Consider the following 21,153-nt stretch of genomic DNA (forward strand, 5'->3'; position numbering starts at 1 on the left):
TGTGTGTGTGTGTGTGTGTGTGTGTGTGTGTGTGTGTGTCTGTGTGTGTGTGTGTCTGTGTGTGTAAGTATATAATATATCTATATCTATCTATGTGATATATGTGTGTGTGTAACTATATAATACATCTATTATCTATCCATGTGGTGTGTGTGTGTGTGTCTGTAACTATATAACATATCTATATCCATCCATGTGATACCCTATCTGCATACATGCATTGACAGACAGGTAGACAGAGACTGGACCAGAAGGGTGAGTACAATACATATCAATAGTGTGCAGTAGCTACTAAACCAGCATGACCTTGGGAGATGGAACCACCAAGAGCAAACCAACACAGTGACTGAGAGAGCATGCAAACTCAGACAATGAGGAAATGTTAAATTAAACCCCACTTTCTGCATCTGTCACGTTGCAGTGCTAACAGCCATGCCACCATGCTGTCCATTTATTTTTGTACAATGTTTTATAATGCTTCAACAAATAATCATGACGACATGTGTTGACATCAGGATTAATTTTGCTATTTCTGTCCTGATTCCAAAAAATCAATGAATATACAGTTCTTTTTCATTTGTACATTTACTAAATGCCTGAGTTATCCTTTGTTAATAACAAAGGATTCCTCCTGGCATTCTTTCCCAATGCTGTAATTCTCATTCCTTGATGCCTGTAATTCCCTTCCCAAACTCTGCTGCTCCCCACAAGCAATGACCTGAAATCACTTATCAAAGCTTATGACTTGAAACAGATTCTTGTTAACAAATGTTATACAAGAGGGAGTATCCAGTCCTGTGCTATGTAAGGCAAGATGAACATTGTTTTTAATGTAATGTATTTATTTTGTGCAATTGATCTGCCAGAACTCAAATATTTAAAACTTCCTGCCAAACATGATTTTCATTCCATTAAGTTATATATTTTGTTATTATTCACATTGCTTAGTTGACAAAAAGCGTTTATATTATGTGATCAAACAGTGAAATGTACGAACACGTAATAATCGACCCCAAAATATGGAACCACCGTAATGTCGAACAGCAAAAAAAAAACCCACCCAAACAAACCATTAAAACACTCTAAACAGGGGGGCAAGACCCCCTGCACCCCCTACATGGGGGGCTGTGCCCCCCCCGCTATTTAAATATACCAACTCCAAGATCGCACCACAGTGCAGACAATGGAAAACTTCCATGTCCGCACTGTACAGAGATCTCCATTGAACCGTTCAACATTCTGATGGTTCAATATTTAGGGGTCGATTATTATGTGTTCGAACATTTCACTGTTCGATCACGTAATATAGACCCGACAAAAATGCCCCCTCATCAAAGTATGTCATTTTCAAATGTTTTTCTTTTTGTAATACTGAAAAAATATGCTGCCCAGGTGTATGCACTGTCCATGGCAGAGGGCTACATGTTGGGAAACTACATTCTGGGAGCTGGTGCACAATTCAAAATCCTGGTTAATCCCCTGGTTATGAGTACAACCCTCTGCACTTACTTTGGATCCTTACTGCCTTGCAGCAACTGGTAAATCAAGGTTAGCATGATGGTGTGGAAGTCCATACCTTTCAACCTGCAAACACTGAAAATGGATACAAAAGGTCTTTAAAAGCAGGTACATCCAGTCAAAAATCTGGACATCTAATTAGAATAAATTTTGAAGACCAAATAGCAAATAACTGTTCCCACTTTCAGTAGGAATGTGGGATAGTATTCAGAAACGCGATTAAAAAAAACAAAGCATGGGAAAAATATAAGCACATTATTAAAGAGACAGTATAAAATAGGTAGACTTAAATTCACTATCTTGCAAAATTGCATTGTGCAAGATCATTTATTCTGAAAAAAGGAGGTATAAGATGTATGTCCTCTTTCTTTAAATTATTCTGCCACTAGCATATTGGTCACAGAGTGTGGCTTTCCATTAACTAGACACCTTCAAAAATTATGTGATGAGGGGGGCTTTATACAATTGTCTGAAGAGGTAAATCAAGCCTGAAAATAGGGACATACCTTTATAAATTAGTACATTATGAGCAGTGGTAAATCAGATCTGAAAATAGATATGTTCCTCTAAAATAGGGAAAGTTGAAAGGTTTATGTGGGACAGAAGAGAATGTCTGTCGGTGCTATGGGTAGGAGGAAGGTCATCTTCAAGGGATAAGATGGGGTAGGGACTGGGAAGTGTTTGTGAAACAGGTCAAAGGTTTGTTGCACATGCATGTGCATATATGTTTGTGTGTGCATGCTATTAATATATGTATATACATACATGCATATTTTGACAATTGGCGCTTTGCCTCATTTTAACTAACAGTCCCAGTATTGAAATACAGATATGATACTAACTACAAAGGTCAGTATAGTCAAAAAATATTTTACGTCAAAATAACTACTGCATGTACAAAAGTAGTCAACAAGTATTACAACAAACAGTTGCTTAAGGGAAGTATTTTGAAGCGAACCGTGAACAGCTGTGTTTGGGGGCTAAGGTTATAGCTTACTTCTTTTTAAATTTAGGTGGAATACAGATTGCTATCATGCTATACACATAATTTCTTAACATGGCTATGAAAAAAGTGTCTGCTAGCAGAAGTTGTAACAGCTGTGATTTTCAGGTATGAAAAAAAAATTAGATCTCCTTTGACTAGACTAAATGCAATATATACGGCGTTATTATGTAATGAATAACTTTCATGCAACCACACCTGAAAAGTGGACAATTTCAGTTTAGAATTCTCAAACTGAAAAATAAAGTGAATCTTCTGAACAGATGGGGAGGAAGTTGCTGGCCACCAATTTAAAACAAAACCAAGAAAAGCGGTAGCCAGATCTTCCCAAAATGAACTAATACGGCACTACTAATAAAGTATATTAACTTCTGTATAGCATTTCAACTTTAACAAACAGATGCAAGACACATTTATTTCCTGTGAAAATGGAATGCACTCCAGGTGCAGACTCATGACAGTGCATGCAGTGAACAAGAAATACTGATTCATTTCTGCACTACCACCTTAGTTCATCCATATGTCAGACTATGTCCCTTACTGTTGTCTAACTTGCTTAGCAACAAGGTAGCTGAGAGAGAAAATGGCAGAATTAATGTTTTAGATTTCCAAAGACCAAATACTTTGTCTTCTCTGCTACCTTCTCCTTAGGTGGGGAAAAGGATTATTCATGTACAATGATTACCAAATGACTTACTTGTGATCCTATAGTTGCTCTGTAGTTGTACATGCAATGACATAGGGAGTGTCACTGTTTTCAGAATTAGTTTCTATGCATTGCATTCACTGAATGCTGAGCTAAGGTCTGGCTTTGGCACAACCCTGAACTGGATAAAGTGGGTAATCAGAGAAGGAACGCATGAATCAAGAATTTAAAATGGTCACTTTGCACTGCACTTAGATAACTCATTAATCTTTAATTTTAAAAGGTGCAACAAAAAACAGGAATTACAAACGGTCAAACTGTTCCCAGAAAACTGAAATGTCTTCCTTAGATCACTGTTGCAGTATTCCAGTACTAATGGGGTTATCGCACCAAGGTAAACTCTTGTCAGGCCAGGGTACCAAAGCCAAATTCATATGTATGACCTGAGACCATGGGCATAAGGTTACAAAAGCAGGTATATATTAGCATGAGATCCTCAGACTCTCTTACCACCAGTCCAACATGAGGTCTTGTACCCATCGATCTGTTTGTGTGGTCATTTGTGTTACCTGTGCCTTCATTTATTCAGATAAGTGCCCCATTGGGGAGCCTTTCCTCTTTCTTTGAATTTCAGTGTTTAAATCTGTTAGATGTCAGATAAAAGAGGGAAATGTGATAGTGGTAGGCAGATTCCTTATAAGGACCTCCACTTCCTACGCTTGTTTTGTATGGGGGCTGAACATGACTACAAGAACTGTCAGATTTTTCAGTCGTTTGTTTCAAAAACCCTATATATGTGTCTTCCCTCATTAAATACTTGTTTAGAAGTCCAGGGCTTGAAGCATCTCCAAAATGGCAGAACTCATAGCATCCAACATCCCACTCACTCCAAAAAGAAATTCAAAAGGCCTTGGCCTGAAACATTATCTACCCAATTATACATGGCTGTACCTCTTGAGGTTTTGCAGGAGCCCACAGTACAATAGATTATGTCTCAGGCTCCTGTTATAGAGACCCCGTCCAAAGACAGTATGATATCTGATTATTGTACATCCGACTCAATTGATCATACCAATATGGTTGAGAAAGGGGAACCAAACCACATTGTTTCCAAGGGACTGGTCGTCATACCTCAAATCCTGTTTAGGGAGTAGGTCCCTGGATCCTTTATTGAAGTATGCCAGGGTTTGGATCTGTCACAGTTTATTAAAGCAGATATAAACCCTAAGAAGAAACAACAAAATACAAAGAATGTTTCTCCTTCTCAGACATCTCAAGAAAAGGAATGGATGGAATTTTCACAGGCCTATATGGGACCATTTTGTATCTCAAGCCGCCTTCCTTTTTTTAACTTCCCCTCTTCATACAGAAAAGATGGCATGAGTCTTATTCTGAGGAAGATGAATATTTTAATTCCAGTGTGCTCTCTGGAGCCTATTCATCTCAAATTTCATTCTGTTGGAGAAATGGCTTCAGATGATGAAGACAGATTATCCCCATGACTCTCATGTTGAGGAAATCTTCTTTGTGGAAGCCAACACAAAAATGATGCAGCATTTTGAATAGGAATCTAGCAATGTATACAGAAGAAATATTACAATTTATTTGAGGTAGGAGGTCCCACTCCAGCCAATATTTCCCCCAGCTTTGGAGGTCTTTCTTGATGCATTTACATCCATTTCCAACTCACTTGACTTGCCCCTAAAATGCCTGATAGGTTTTATAAAATGCCAGAGGATCTAAAGTTCCTACACAAAATTCCCTTGGCAGATCCTTCTGTGATTTCTGTCTCCACTGACAAGCCTTACAACCTTTTACCTACTGTTAATATGTTCTACCTTCAGACAGAGACAGCAGGGCCATGGACAGATATGGAAATAAGGGTGAACTTCTGCCACTTTGGTATTGAGGGCACTGATTTATTAAACCCAAATGACAAAATATCCGTTGTTTATTCTTGGTGAATGGAGCAAAGCTTTGACTAAACTTGAGATTTCTGAACCTAAGCAACAGGATGTGTATATGGTGGGTCAGGCTATTCAGGTGACCAGACATACCATTAAATGTGGCTATGATACAGCAGAAGCTTCTTACAGGGCAGCTGCTACTGGATCTGTTATCAGAAGATTTGCATGGCTTTATTCCCAGTAACTACCTGAGGATGTAAAAGATAAGATATTAGACCCCCCCTTAACAGTGATTTAATGTTCGGCCCTGCTGTTGCAGAACTGTTCAAATCTTTACAGGAGAAAAATGAAATAATGCAAGATCTCAAGCAAGTCTTTCTCACCACATTTCCTAGGTATCAAAGGGACTAGCCAGTGAAGCCCACTTCCTTTTTTAGCAGAGACCCAAAATCTGCTCAGAAATGCAGGAAGATCCCTAGGAAAAGATTTCAGGACAAACCTAAAGGAGATTCCAAGTGTAAATCCTCCCTTTCCAGACAAATCAGCCTGACTTCTTCCTGCTGCCTCCTTCCCCTCCACCCATCCCTTGCATTGTCAGAAAAGGCTAACCTCCTCCCTTCCAGCCTGGCAGCTTATCTCTTCAGAGAAGTGGGTCCTCTCTATCATTCAACAAGATTACAAAATGACTTGGAAGAAAATTCTATTCTTTGGAGACTGTCCACCTACGCCTCCAAACCAGGCACATCTTCTCCCTTTTATTTTGCAGTCTTCTAGACCAAGGTACCATAGAATATGTACCACCACAAACATCTAGGAAAAGACTTTTATTCCAGACATTTCCTTTTACCCAGAAAAGAAGGAGACTAGAGACCCATTCTGGACTTGTCTCACCTCAGTACCTTTCTGAAGGTCCTTTCATTTAAAATGTTCTCTTTAAACTCTTAAACTCTTCCCAAAATGTCTAGTGCCAGCTATTGATTTTTGCAGGACTCAGGGATTTCAAATAGTCCCTTACCTCACTGACCAGAAGGCATCTGAACTACACTATCATCCTTCTGCAGAGGATTTACAACACAATCTAAAAAGGTCTACGCTCTTCATGTATTTTCAGTTCTTTTATCTCTGTTACAATATTCACTACTTTGAATACAGTTGAATTATACTTTGATTTCCATACCCAGGATCTAGTTTTTTTTCGGAGCTGCAGGCTGGACACACATCTTATGCTAACTTTTTACCCACAAGAGAAAGTACAGACCCTATCCATGCATTTTTAGTCTCTCTTTCCTCTTCAATCTTGTCCTGCAGATACTGGATACTCAGGTTCCACTACTTCCTTTACTTAAAAAAGAGAGTAAAATTGGTGGATCTCTCAGGTACAGCTGAATCTAAGACCATACCTTTTAATTGTACAGATTTTTACCTCATATTTGTGGTCTGTTCCTCATAAAATAGTGTTTTTCTGGTAAATCACTGATGATTGAAGTCACTAAATTAATAAAGACATTTGAGTTTCAGACTTTATATCCTTCAGAAAACAAATATTAACACAAAGCCTGTTACAACTTTCTAAATTTACAGGAGTAGCATTTAAAATCTGTCCCTATTTTTGGGTCTTTATCCCCCTATTATTTTTGGCTTTGTCCAGATTTCTTGTGATTAGAATTTGAGAGGTATGTCCAGGACTGCCATTCAAACCAGCTGTTCCCACTCAGGAACTGCACACAGATGTCTAAGATCTTCCTTGGGGTGCAATGGATCCCCAAATAAAGGAAGGAATATATCAGTTGGAAAGAAATTAGGGTACTCTTTCAGGCTCTGCAGATATGTTCTCATTCTCAGAATCCATGTCACCTCAGGATTTTCACAAACAACAGAACACAAGTCATGTGGTATATAAACAAATTGGGGGGGGGGGGGTTACCAGCTATTTAGAGTAACTCTTCTGGTATGGGATCAGCTATAAAAGCAAATCGGTCCCCAAAAGCAGTTTACATTTCTTCCCAGGGCAATGCACTAGTGGATTATTTAAGCAGGTCCCTCGAAGACCCTCATGAATGGATATTGAACAGGGAGGTCTTCCTGGACATAGTACACAGGTGCATTTCTCAATTAGCCCTATTTGCCTCCAATCTCGACAAACAGCTCAGGCTGTTTTGTTCCAGGATTCATTGTCCCCCAGGCCTGGGGGATGGACACCATGTCTTTCTTCATGGGATGGGAAGTTTCTTTATGCCTTTTTTCCACTTCACCTTATTTTGGAACTTCTGTTAAAGATCCATAGGAACAGACTGAAAATCTTTGCTTTGACTTCCTTTTGGTCCATGCAGCATTGGTTCCCTTCATCTGGCCAGGGGGTCAGTATCACAGGTTACCCCACAGAGTGGACTTGCTCACACAGGAAAAATGTTTTCTGCTTCATCCCAACTTGCTAGCACTCAGTCTGACATTGCGGATGATAGAATTTTAATCCCACTCGGGCTCCATTTTCTGTGAATGTGCTCCAGTTTCTCTAGAAGGGGAGGAAACATGCTACTAGAAAATCTTACATAGCTAAATGGAAAAGATTTTCTATCTGGTGTCACAAAAACAAAGAGAATATCATTTAAACTGGGATCCTGACTATACCTTCATATTTGTGTGAGCTCTTAAGAGCTGGTCTAGCCTGTTTCCTCTGTCAAGCTACACTTATTTGCAACTTCTGCATGCATGCATGTCCCTTGATCTACCCCTGCATTCTAGAACTGAGGTGAAGCAGTTTCTTAAGAGTGTCCTTCATCTGAACCCACCCAGGAGTGCTATCCCCCCTCCTTGGGACTTTAAGTTTGTCTTGGAAAAACATACTCAGCCACCTTAAGAACTAGATGCTTCTGCTTCTGTAATGTTTTGTAATTGGAAAACCATTCTACTTGTAGCCCTTACTTCTGCCACAAGAGCTTCTGGACTACAAGCTCTAATGACCTCTCCTCCCTTAATTATTTTGCATAAGGATAGAGTAACTCATAGGTTCATAGGTTCATAGGTGGGTACTAGGCTATCTGCCCGAAGGCATTTATAAGCCTAGCCAGAATGTGTTGGCTTTCGCCATCCCTTTAGATTAGTTCCCTGTGTCTCTGTCCAGCAGAGCCACTGAAGTGATCCCCGAGGTAAAACTTCTGATTCCCATCCACTTGTCAAGGTTTCTTTTGAAGAGTGTTAGCGAGGAGCTCTGCCTAATGTAGATTGGAATCTTGTTCCAGAGCATGGAAGTCTCTGGGACAGGAATCTATCCCTCCAGCATGTCCTATTTATTGTTGTGATGAGGTTTAGATCCCTAGAGCATGTGGCTTGAGGGGATAAGGTTTTCTTTAGGTGGAGCATGTCCATCAATTCTGGGTTGGACATGGCCTTGTATGTCAGGCAGAGATCACCTCTGAGTAGGCGGTATGCAACCGAGTACAACTGGGGTTCCTTCAGTCGAGCTGCATAGGGCATCTGTTTGAGGCCATTGATCCTCTTAGTGAGGTACTTCTGTGGTCTTTCCAGCTGTTGCACGTGTCTTGTAAGGTACATCCCAAATGGGGCGTTGTACTCTAAGATGGGTCTGATGAGTGATGAGTAGAGGGGTACAATGACCTCTTTTGATCTGGATGTAAACCCTTTTGTGATTAGGTGGGCCATATAGAAGGATTTTCTAACCACTTTGGCAATGTGATTATCAAAGGTGAGATTACTATCTATTTGGGTCCCCATATCCATTATTATGTCTTCCGTATTTAGAGGACTACCACCTATGTGGTAGTTTGTGGGTACTTTGTTTTTTCCAAAGGGGGTGACTATGCACTTTTTGGCATTTAGCTTGAGGCCATGATTTTGACACCAGGTATCCGTCTCAGTGAGACCCTTTTGGAGGATGTCTGTGTCAGTCGGAGAGTCAATTATAGCCCCTAGTTTTCAGTCATCTGTGAACTTTGTCAGCCATAATCCTCCTGTGGTTGCCTGTACCTCTGAGAAGTATATGCTGAACAGGAGGGGACCTAGGACTGAGCCTTGGGGAACACCACTGGTAACCGGTTTAAAGACGGACCTAGCTCCCGCAACTTTCACCATGTGAGTTCTGTCCATGAGCCAGTTGGCAACCCATCTTTTGACGTGGGGGTTTATGTTCAGGCTGGTGAGCTTGTCTATAATACCAGAATGGGGAATGGTGTCAAAGGCCTTAGCGAGGTCTAGGTAGGCTGTGTGTACCACCTTTCCCTCATCTATAGCCTTGGTAACTGTCTCAAAAAAGTCCACCAGGTTTAAGAGACATGATCCGCCCTTAACAAAGCCAAACTGGGTAGGGTCCAGTGTTTGGAGGTTCCCAGTGTATCTGTTAATGAGTTCCATGATGATGTGCTCCACAGCCTTGCAGACCAAGCTAGTCAGGCTTATAGGGCGATAGTTCCCGGGGTCTGTTGTGGCTCCACCTTTGTGGAGCAGAATAACCATTGCTGTGCGCCACTCTATGGGTATGTAGCTTGTGGAGAGGCTGAATTTGAACAGTGTGTTGAGCTCATGTAGGATGCAGCCTGGGACACCATCCGGTCCCATTGATGCTGTGTTTTTGGCTTTGGAGAGGGCTGTTTTAACCTGAGTGTCTGTGATTTCAGGGACTCTTCATTCTTCTGGTATGGTTATGGGCCTTTTTGGGAGTGAGGGGAGGGGGGTGAAGTTTGCGCAGAACCTGTCTGCCAGGATGTTGGCGATATTGGTCGGTTCAGTGTATTTTGTGCCATTCTGCACTAACTCCGAGCAGATCTGAGCATTGCCACTTAGATTCTTGACATAGCTAAAGAATGCCTGGTGGTTATCTTTGGAGTTTCTGGCAATTTTTCTTTCAAAGCTCACCTTGGATGATTTTATGAGGGATCATAGTTTCTTGCTGATACTGATCAGGGACATCTTCCCTTCTTGGGATTTTACTCTTTTCTGTACTAGTTTCCTCCTGCTATTGTATAGCTTGTTTATGGCAAGAGCCCACCAGACTGGTTTCCTTTTCTTGGAGGAGTGAGTCTAGGTTTTGCTTGGGATGGCACGATCCATGCATTCTTGTAGCTGCCTGTAGAATGCATTAGTAAAGGATTTTGCAGCTTGGACAGTGTTATCCTTCAGCTTGGGTGCTTTGAAACTTTCCACCTCGGTCTTAAGTAACGTGAAGTTTGCTTTTGAAAAGTTTTTCATGGTGGCTTTCTTGTCTGGGGGTGGGGGCGGAATATGGATAGCCAAGGTGATTTGTTTATGGTCAGATCTAACCAGCAAGGGGTTGACCTCTGGTGTGGATCACCGGTTGCCCATGTTGGTGATGACCAGGTCCAATATGTTGTCACCTCTGGTGAGAGTGTTGACCAGTTGAACCAGGACATTTGAGTTTATAAATTCTAGGAAAAGTTGGGCAAGGGAGTTACTTCTTGAGTAGTTCTCCCAGTTAATGTTTGGGTAATTGAAATCTCCCAATATTAGGGTGTTTGGTAGAACCTTTATGTTTCCCAGTGTTTCCAGAAATGCGGAATGGGGGTCCTGGGACATGGTGGGTGATCTGTAGCAAGCTACAATTTGAATTGCAGTTTTGCTTATTGTTAGTTGCACGTGGATGATCTCTGAAGCATCGTGCTGTGCCACTAACCTGGAGGTGTGGGTATCCTTGATGAATATGGATACGCCCCAGCCTTTTGTATTTCGGTTTGGGTTCTGTGGCCGAAATGTATGATATGAGTTGTAGCCTGGTAGTGCTGGGGTGCTCTCTGGAGCCTTCAACCAAGTATCTATTACTGCACATATATCAATTTTCTCCATACTGAGGAGTGCCTCGAGTGCATGCATTTTGAGGTATAGACCTCTGGCATTGAGTAGCTCTTAGGGTCAGTCCTTCCTTCATGACTAAAGTGGTCAATGAGATGTCTCTCAACCAGGCCTTTAATCTACCTACCTTCTTTCCTTAACCTCAAAATAAGGGTGAAGAATGCTGCACTCTTTGGATGTCTACAAGCAACATAGATTCTATTTGGAAAAGACAACATACATTAGAACGATGGACCAGCTGTTTGTTTGTTTTCAAGAAACCAAGCTATGTAACCCTATATCCAAGCAAACAATGAACAGCTGGACTTCCAAGTCCATATGCTTTTGTTATTCCCATCATGTAAGTCCTTATCCTCTGCAGTTAAGGCCCATTCTACTAGAGAAGTTTAGGTTCATAGGTTGATACTAGGCTATCTGCCCTAGGGCATTTATAAGCCTAGCCAGAGTGTGTTTGGCTTTTGCCACCCTTTTAGATTAGTTGACTGTGCCTCTGTATAGTAGATCACAGAAGATAGCCATTTTAAGGTTAGCTTACTGTGCCTCTGTCTAGTAGGGACACAGAAGGGATCCCAGGGGTAAACCTATGATCTCCCATCCACTCAAGATTTCTCTTGAAGAGGGTCATTGAGGGGCTCTGCCTAACATGGATTGGGATTTTGTTCCAGAGTGAGGGGAGCCTCTGTGATATGAATCTGTCCCTCCAGCATGTCCTATTTATTTCTGTGCTGAGGTTTAAGTCCCTGCAGTGTGTAGCTCTAAGGGATTTGGATTTCCTGAGGTGGAGCATGTCCATTAATTCTGGTTTGGACATGGCTTTATACCTCAGGCACAGATCGTCTCTGAGTAGACGGTAGGCAACTGAGTAGAGCTGGAGTTTCTTTAGCCTAACTGCGTAGGGCATCTGTTTGAGTCCCTTGATCCTCTTGGTGAGGTACTTTTGGGGTCTTTCCAGTTGCTGCAGATGTCGGGTAAGGTACATTCCAAATGGGGCATTGTATTCAATTATGGGCCTGATGAGTGATGAGTAGAGGGGTACAATGACCTCTCTTGATCTAGATGTGAACCCTTTCATGATAAGGTGGACTATATAAAAGGTCTTTCTAACCACTTTGGCAACGTGATTGTCAAAGGAGAGATTGCTATCTACTTGGGTCCCAAAATCCCTAATTACTTCTTCCGTACTTAATGGATTACCACCTATGTGGTAATTTGTGGGCACTTTGTTTTTCCCAAAGGGGATGACTATGCACTTTTTGGCATTTAGCTTTAGGCCATGGCTCTGGCACCAGTTATCCATCTCTGTGAGACCCTTTTGGAGGATGCTTATGTCAGTCGGTGAGTCGATTATGGTACCCAGTTTGCAGTCATCTGCGAACTTGGTCAGCCATAGTCCTCCCGTGTTAGCCTGTACCTCAGAGAAATATATACTGAACAAGAGAGGTCCCAGGACTGAGCCTTGTGGGACGCCACTTGTAACTGGTTTAGAGTCTGACATGCCACCTGCCATTCTGACCATGTGGGTTCTATCCCTGAGCCAGTTTGCAACCCATCTTGTGACATAGGAGTTAATATTTAAGCTGGTGAGCTTATTTATGATACCCGAGTGGGGTATTGTGTCGAAGGCTTTTGCGAGGTCCAGGTAGGCTGTGTGGACTACCTTCCCTTCATCTATGGCCTTGGTGACTGTTTCAAAGAAGTCAACCAGGTTCAAGAAGCAAGATCTGCCCTTAACAAAGCCGAATTGGGTAGGATCCAGTGTTTGGAGGTTCCCAATGTCTTTGTTTATGAGTTCCATGATGATACGCTCCATAGCTTTGCAGACCAGGCTAGTCAGGCTTATAGGGCGATAGTTTCCGGGGTCTGTTGTGGCACCACCTTTGTGGAGTGGGACCACTGTTGCTGTACGCCATTCCTTGAGTACATATCCTGTAGTAAGGCTGAGATTGAACTGTGACTTTATGTGAGGGTTCAGTTCTTCTTGGAGCTCGTGTAAGACGCAGCCCAGGACACCGTCCGGTCCCATTGATGCTGTGTTTTTTGCTTTGGAGAGGGCAGCTCTCACCTGTGCATCTGTGATGTCAGGGAGGCTACACTCTGTTGGGATAGACATTTGCTCTTTTGGGGGGGAAGGGGGGGGACGTTTGCACTGAACCTGTCTGCCAGAATGTTGGCAATGTCTGTGTGTTCAGTGTATTTTTTGTCATTTTGCACTAACTCAGAGCATATCTGGGAGTTGCCACCCAGGTTCCTGACATACTAAAGAAGGCCTTCTAATTATCTTTAGTGTCTTGTGCAATTTTTCTTTTGAAGCTGGCTTTAGATAATTTTATGAGGGATCGTAGTTTCTTGCTAGTACTGATCAGAGATGCCTTCCCTTTTTGGGATTTTGCTCTATCATGTAGTAGCTTTCTCCTTCTGTTGTATAGCTTGTTTATGGCTGGGATCCACCAGACAGGTCTCCTGCCTTTGGAGGAGTGAGTCTTGGTTTTATTTGGGATAGCACGATCCATGCATTCCTGTAGGCGTCCATAGAATGCGTTTGTAAAGGATTCTGTGGTTTGGGCCGTATTTTCTCCTGGCCCGGGGGCTTTGAAGGATTCCACCTCGGTTTTGAGAAGTGTGAAGTTTGCCTTTGAGAAGTTCTTCACTGTGGTTTCCTTGGCTGGGGGTGGGGACGGGATATGGATGTCCAGTGAGATTAATTTATGGTCAGATCTTACCAATGAGGGGTATACCTCTGGTATGGAACATAGAGTCCCCATGTTGGTGATGATTGGTTCCAATATGTTTTCCCCTCTTGTGGGAGTGGTGACCAGTTGTTCCATAGCATTTGAGTTTATAAATTCTAAGAACCATTGGGCGAGGGTGTTGGGGCTTGAGTAGTGCTCCCAGTCTATGTTTGGGTAGTTGAAGTCACCCAATATGATGGTGTTTGGAGAGACCTTCATATTCTCCGGTGTTCTCAGGAAAGCTGAGTGGGGTTCCTGAGTTTGGGAGGGTGGTCTGTAGCAGGCTACAAACTGAAACGCAGTTTTGCCCACTGTTACACATGGATGGTCTCTGATGCTTCATGCAGTGCCACTAACCTGGAGGAGTGGGTATCTTTGATGAATATGGATACTCCCCCTCCTTCTGTGGTTCGGTCCAAATTTTGGTGCCGAAAAGCTTGGTATGACGTATAACCTGGTAGTGCTGGGGGTGCTCTCGGGAGCCTTGAACCAGGTTTCTGTTACTGCACAGATATCGATATTCTCCATACTGAGGACAGCCTCGTGTGCATGCATCTTGAGGTTTAGACTTCTGGCCTTGAGCAGCATTACCCTTAGTTTCTTTTTCCTTGTGTTGTCTATGGAGGTGGGTTTGTCTTTTGAGCCTTGCCTAAAAAAGGCACTATGGGGGTGGCAAGAGCCTTAGCCAATATTCAAAGCCCAGGGGTGACAGGTGCAAGCCATCCCTAGCGAAGCAACGTGGCTTGTCGAGCATGTCATCCCATCTGTTTTCTTTTACAAGTCCCACCCTCCTCTGCCCCCCTTTTTTCTTATGTTTGACTTCTGGATTCTCTTGGTCTAAGGGGGGACCATCTCCATGCTTCCCTCCTCTTAGATGGCCTTTTATTAGTTCTTTTACTTGGGTGTCTCAAGTATTCTGGCTTAGAGACATTCTGAAGATCTCCTGTGCATACATCCACTTTTCTACTCTTATGCCCACAGGCTTATGTCATGCATCAGATGTATGACCATAAGGAAGTTTTTTTTGGCTTTAGTACCCTAGCCAGACATCATGTTACCTTGATGAGATAACCCCAGTTTTGGAATACTGCAACAGTGATCAGTAGGACAACTACTAGTATGGTAAATTCTTAAATATCTGTATTTTATTTCAGCAGTATGGCATGAGTCATAATGAGTGGTCTTTCTAAATCTTATTATTCATTTCCTAACAGAAAATCACAATGGAAATATTTGATAAAGACAGCAGAGTTCCTGAGAGTGTGTATGATAAAGAGGAGTTTCTTTCATGTAAAATACCATAACTGAAGGATTATTTTCTTGAGACAATACATAATGCCATAGTCCATGAATTATTTTGTTGACATAATGCATAATGCCGTAATCCAGGATTATTTATTTGACATAATGCCTTGTTCTCTGACCTGTTTTGTGCACAGATGATCCAGAGTGAATCACAAGGACATTGATAACATGCATCCACTCACTTTTTGATTATCTTCACAATGGTGTTTACGATACACATTCTTATAATTTCTTTTGCTAATGTCATTTGTGTTCTGACAGTATAATACCTAAACATCTGTTTTATCAACATTACTTTATATTATATTATACTACATTACATTTTCCTGATGGCAGAGGGAGATATTAAGCCTATCCGTCTATCCGTTTAAGTATGTTTAACAGTCTTCCTGTTTTCTGTGCTTATCTTCTCTCTTTCTAAATATGTGATACCTTCCTGAATGCCTTTGTGGACTTCATCTCCACCACACATTCAAGCACTTCATTCCATGGCTTTACAGCCTCTTTCTGAAAAAGTACTTTCAGAAATCCAGGAAGTAGTTTGTCCTTGCAATCATTTGCCTATGCACCTCCTTCCCATCTGAGCTTTCTTTTCAGAATGACTCGTTCATGTCTTCCTGACATGAACTTTGTCTCTTCTAGTCTCCGGCCTCCTCAATCATCTGACCATAACAATTCCTCGTCATCCTACAGAACTTTCTGGTAACCTCAGAAAGGCATGCAGGTCTCAAGGTGTGTTCTATCTAAGGACATGTACAGTGTGAGCATTAACTCTTTGCTTGTGAAATATATCCTCCTGTGGATATACCACAAAGTTCTGTTTGCTGATATAATTGTCCTCTCATAATGCTACACATGGTCCAGTCCAGATCTGCAAAACACTCCAACCTGTCCTGTTATCATATTAGCCGCCTACATGGGATTGAATCAAAGGCCACACTGAAGTCATGGCAGATCCATACTTACTGATGTTCCAGAACACTTCAACCTGTCCTGTTATCATATTAGCCTCCTATGTGGGATTGAATCAAAGTCCACACTGAAGTCATGGCAGATCACACTTAGTGATGCTCCAGAACACAAAAAAGTGTCATGTTATCATATTAGCCTCCTACATGGGATTGAATCAAAGGCCATGCTGAAGTCGTGGCGGATCACACTTACTGATGCTCCAGGTTAACCTCTAATCCTGTCTTAAAACTGGATCAAGAATGATTGACTGCATCTTCCGGTCATGAACCCACAGTGGTTGTTGCCCTGAAGAATGTTTCTATCTATAAATGCTAACAGACTTCTTCTTTAAATTATCTTCTTGACCTTCCCTGCCATGTTAGTAAGCTGACAGCTGTACAGTTCTACTGCTTTTTCCTGCTCCCTCTTTTGTCAAAGGGTGCCACACTCTGTTCTCTCAGTCTGTAGGCAATTCTGTCCTAGCCAGTGCTTGGTTGAAGACCTTTGTCAGGGAATCTACCAACACATTTGATATTAAAGGACTTTAGAAGTTAATGAATCTAGTCCTTCCACTTTATCTTCCCACAGACAGCCAGTTCCCCATGAACCTCACTTGTCTCTCCCTTGGTGTCGATTCACTGTTCTACCCCTTCTTCCCTGCTTCCTTCCCAGTATGGCACCCTCCCCTTGCTATTTATTTTATTTTTATTTATTTATTTTCCATTTGTTTACGGGAAAGTCCAACTGGACACAGGTCCATTTTCAGCGGAAGCCCGGGGAGAAAAGCTCTACAATACAATACAGTACATGAGAGAAGTGAATACTGAAACAAAACATTTACTTAGTATCAGTGCTTTTTCATTTTTTTATCCTATGATCTTTCTCCCATCTTTGCTCAGCCTGGTGCTCCCCTTGCTATTTATTTTATTTTTATTTATTTATTTTCCATTTGTTTACCGGGAAAGTCTGACTGGGCACAGGTCCATTTTCAGTGGAGGCCCAGGGAGAAAAGCTCCACAATACAATGCAGTACATGAGAGAAGTGAATACTGAAACAAAACATTTATTTAGTACCAGTGCTTTTTCCATGTTTTTATGCTATGATCTCTCTCCCATCTTTGCTCAACTTGGTGAGTTCTCTCCCTCCCTTTCTTCTTTCTGCTATATATCTAACAAGCCTTTGCTTCAATATACTGTGAAAGATTGTTTAAGTATGTAACATTGCTGCTGATCAGCTTAACATCTGCTTCCACGTTGACTTATCGAGATACAAGTTGGTTAGGAACTAACTTACTGAACATAACTGCTGCTGAAATCCACCCAACATAAAAAATTAACTGTAAACATTTTTTATAGGGGGCCAAATTCATGATTGCAAAAAAAAACATGAAGAGGGGAGACATCTCCCAAAATGCAATGAATCACCACTCATGTACACTTAGAAACTAAACTGGGAGTGATTTCCTGAACATAACAGCTATCAGTGAGTTCAGCTTCACCAAGTTGTACTCGACAAGTTGATTTCTTGTGGAAGTTATTCTTGATGATCAGTAGAGAAGCTTAAAATTCCACATTGTTCCAATTCATTCAGTGAGACACTGTCTGCCCAGTTTCATTGACCTCTGTCTATTTTGATATCCATGCAATTGTATCAGTCTGTGCCTAGGTTGTGTATACCGTGGGATCATAATGGGCTGACATGACGTTCCAGAACTGCATCAGTTTGATGGCAAATCTATAATCATTTCATTACCTCATAGACACAAGCTACAGGGTTTTATTCTGACTTTGTGTTATTTGCTAGGCCTAAAAATGTCCTTCAGGGCAGTTAATCTAGTATTCGCCTATGTCTGCAACAATTTTCAAATATACTGCCATAGAGTCTCACATTTTCTTGCTTACTGTCAGTGAAACGTTATCAGGAAACCTTCTTTATCCATTATGTGTATAAGTCTCACTGCAAAAAATGCTAAACAATATTAGGTTGTACCAGAAACTACATGGAAAAAATACAGTGCAATGATTTCTACTTAATACTATCTGGGATCTGTGCTTATGGAAGGAAGAAATTCTGCAGTTTAAGGTACATAGATTTCATTATAGGGTAATAATTTTCCCAGTACCCCTATTTTGAGAGCACATGGTATCAGAGGTTAACTTTCTGTCTCACAGCCTCAGGATTGTGTTTAGTACTACAGTGTGAGTCAAATGCATTTTATTTTAGATTTCTTATTCTCATAACCCTTCTATGCCTGGTTCATGCTTTTTTTTGTATCTGTGTGTGTTTTTTTCTGGTTACTTAAATGTTCTTTTACTTCCCAAAAAGTCTAAATTGTTCATAACATTATTCATATATGAATGCATGCTAGTCAGGTAAGTAGACACAGCCTAGAGCAAATGGAAATATTATGTACACATGGACAATTTAGTGCAGTCAGTCAAACAACATGCTTTTTGAAGGTGGTAGGAAACTGTAGACTCAGAGTAAACCTATGCAGACATGGAGACGACATGCAAAATCTCCGCAGGCATTGAGCAGAGGTCTGAATCAAACCTCTGCAGTTGTGAAGCATGGATTTTATCACTAAGCCACAATGCTGCCAAGACATAATAGATAATAGAAAATACATTTATCCTTGTTCTTGTGTCATAGTAGGTACATCACTTACCCATTTAACAAGCAAATACCTTAAAATGCTGTAGGATTTATGGTAACAAAACATGCTGCTATGCCAGCAGCACAGCTCTACTTACCTGGGAGTTGGCTGCACCGTACTAGCATAATTCGGTCTTTGTGCGGAATGCAGTGGACCAATCAACACATTTTCATAGTCCTTATGCTGAGGAGCAGGTTCATAGGGAGATTCTCTGGAAGGGTTTGTAGCTGCACATGCTGGTCTCGCTGATGAAATGTACCGTGGCTGCTGATGGGGGGATGTTGATTCTGCATCTTGCTTAGTGCTGGTGGTTTCAGAATTTCCTTTTATACCACGTACGGCTAAGACAAGAAGAGCCACTACTACTAGAAGTGAAAGAACAATGTACAGTGGCAGGAGGTTCAAGTCCTTGCAAGTTTGTTCATAGAAATACATTATAGCTTCATTCGGTTTGCTTTCCAAACTGCACGTGAAGTTCCCTGGACATTTTGAATTTTGACAGTGATGTTTGATGACACTTTTGATTATGTCGCACTGGCAGTCTATGCTAAGTATAGTCGTATTACAGATTACAGACCCTTGGACAGAAGATAACTCATTTCCTTCAAGATGCAGTTCTTGAAGACATTTATGGTTCCAAAACTTATCTGACAGATTTTTGAAGTTGTTTTTCTGTAAATAAACCTCTGTAAGACTTGGTGAAATTATGTATTCTGGCAGTAAATCCAGCATGTTATTGGAAAGGTCCAATTTTATGTAGTTTGTGGGTACACTAAGATTTTGATTGGTGAAGCAGCTTATGGTCTTGCTAGACAAATTCAGTTCATTTACATTATGTTCATGAGTCAAGTTATAACACAGCTGAGAACTGCTTAGCATGGCATGACAAAGAAACACTGGAATCAACAGTAGCTTCATTCTTAGCAGCCTGAAATAAAATAAAGATATAAATAATGAATTAGTGTTAGTCTGCATCCCACTCACTGAGTTTTTCACTTTTTACAGGTATAATCTGAGATAGTGACCAACAAGTTCTGCACCCAGCAAGAATGTCAATTTGTTCTATTTGACCATAACCTTGTCCTTACTTGTGGTTCTGAGTGGCACAGCCTGCAATGCATCCAAGATGGAGACTATGTCAACAATCAGTCCACTTTCTGGCAATAGTTTAGTTTTCATACCTCCCCAAGCATGCTTTCTGCAAAACATAGATTATTGGTTGGTGTTATATACACAGCATGATCCCCCCTATCCATACCTCTGTTTTGAATGACAGCATAACTTTTTTGATGGAGCAACTGACCCACTTAAAGATGGTTCTTCTTAGAGAAGTGCATACGTAAGGCTGATTGCTCTTCCATTTCTTGGCCCATTGACAGAAGTGTTATGAAGGCTGAACTTTAAATGTATTTTCATTACTTCAAAGTTCAATCCATGAAAAGGTTTGAAGTGAGCATCAGTGGCTGCTTTTGTTACTATGTGATACATTTTATTATTATATGCAGGATTATGTTACAAAGTATCATACTGTAGTAAAAGTCTTCTTTGCTAGAGTTAATATATTATCTAGCATCTAGTTCCATCAGTAGTACTATAGGAACTGCCATGTGACTACTGACCTTACCTCTGTGCCATTAACATGATCTTGGATAAATCTGTAATGTGTCCATCTGATCAACATACCTATCTGGTTACTAAGTAAATAACAAAGTTTTTCCTATAAAACAATGCTGTATGAAGTAAAGGATGCGGAGATGCTCTCTGAGAATTGCATTTTTTTATTTTTCATTAGGTTGCCTGCAGACCATTGAACCTTCCCTCCTTGGAACTGAGCTCACTCATTTCGTCATGGAGATGAGTTTCTCAGACTCATGGTGGTGACAAGCACTTAGAGGGTCCACCATTCAAGCAGCTCTGATAGCTGTGTGTGTCCTCACTGTCATGCTGGCATGATGGTATTTCCTTTAACTCCACCAGCCGGTGGGGACATGTGATGTATGTCACTCTGGCAGCCCACAACACCTTCATCATGCAATTGTATGCTTCTGCACATGTGGGCTACCATTAAACAGTAGCCTAGTGACCCAAACACCTATCCCAGGCAGTTGGCCTCCTACAGTCTTCCTTCCTTCCAGAATGAACATGCCAATCTCCTCTTCCCAGCTCTATTAACTGTTCAAGTCACTGTGAAAACATGGATCACTTTTGCTGTGGTCAGGACCTTACTTAATCTTTGAAGTATTTTGCATGCAGCTGTATATAACTTTACAAATTATCAGTGGCGGGATGAAAAGATAGCTTGGAAAGCAGATTAACTGATATAAGCCATTAAGTGAGAAAGAAAATCTACCCTGTGTCTGACATAATTGCTGAACTAGCCTATCTCTCGTCATGCAGAATGATCACCTGGGTAATGACTTTGAAGAGAGAATATATCAAAGGTATTGATGTAAGGAACAGCAATCCACATTTGGGTGCAAATGGCAGGGCTCCTCAAATTCCTATTAAATTCAGTTTCATATCATTATTCACTCACTCATTCTGGCAGAGTAGGAAATAGCCGTCCAAACCTTTGTTTCTGAATAAAACTCTCCATGTACGCATCCTCTCAGCGAAA

General features: G+C 41.3%; 1 protein-coding gene across 1 annotated transcript in view; it reads right to left on the reverse strand.

Moving 5' to 3' along the window:
- Positions 1-21,153, reverse strand: part of LOC122787238 — a 75,203-nt gene that overhangs the window by 26,215 nt on the left and 27,835 nt on the right. The window contains exon 2 of the mRNA XM_044053839.1: positions 18,634-19,464. Coding sequence (XP_043909774.1) covers positions 18,634-19,464 — 831 coding nt within the window. The remainder of the gene's footprint in view (positions 1-18,633; positions 19,465-21,153) is intronic.

Source organism: Protopterus annectens, chromosome 13.part0 (genome assembly GCF_019279795.1).
Source record: "Protopterus annectens isolate FY-2018-M chromosome 13.part0, PAN1.0, whole genome shotgun sequence".
Classification (NCBI taxonomy): Eukaryota; Metazoa; Chordata; order Ceratodontiformes; family Protopteridae; genus Protopterus; species Protopterus annectens.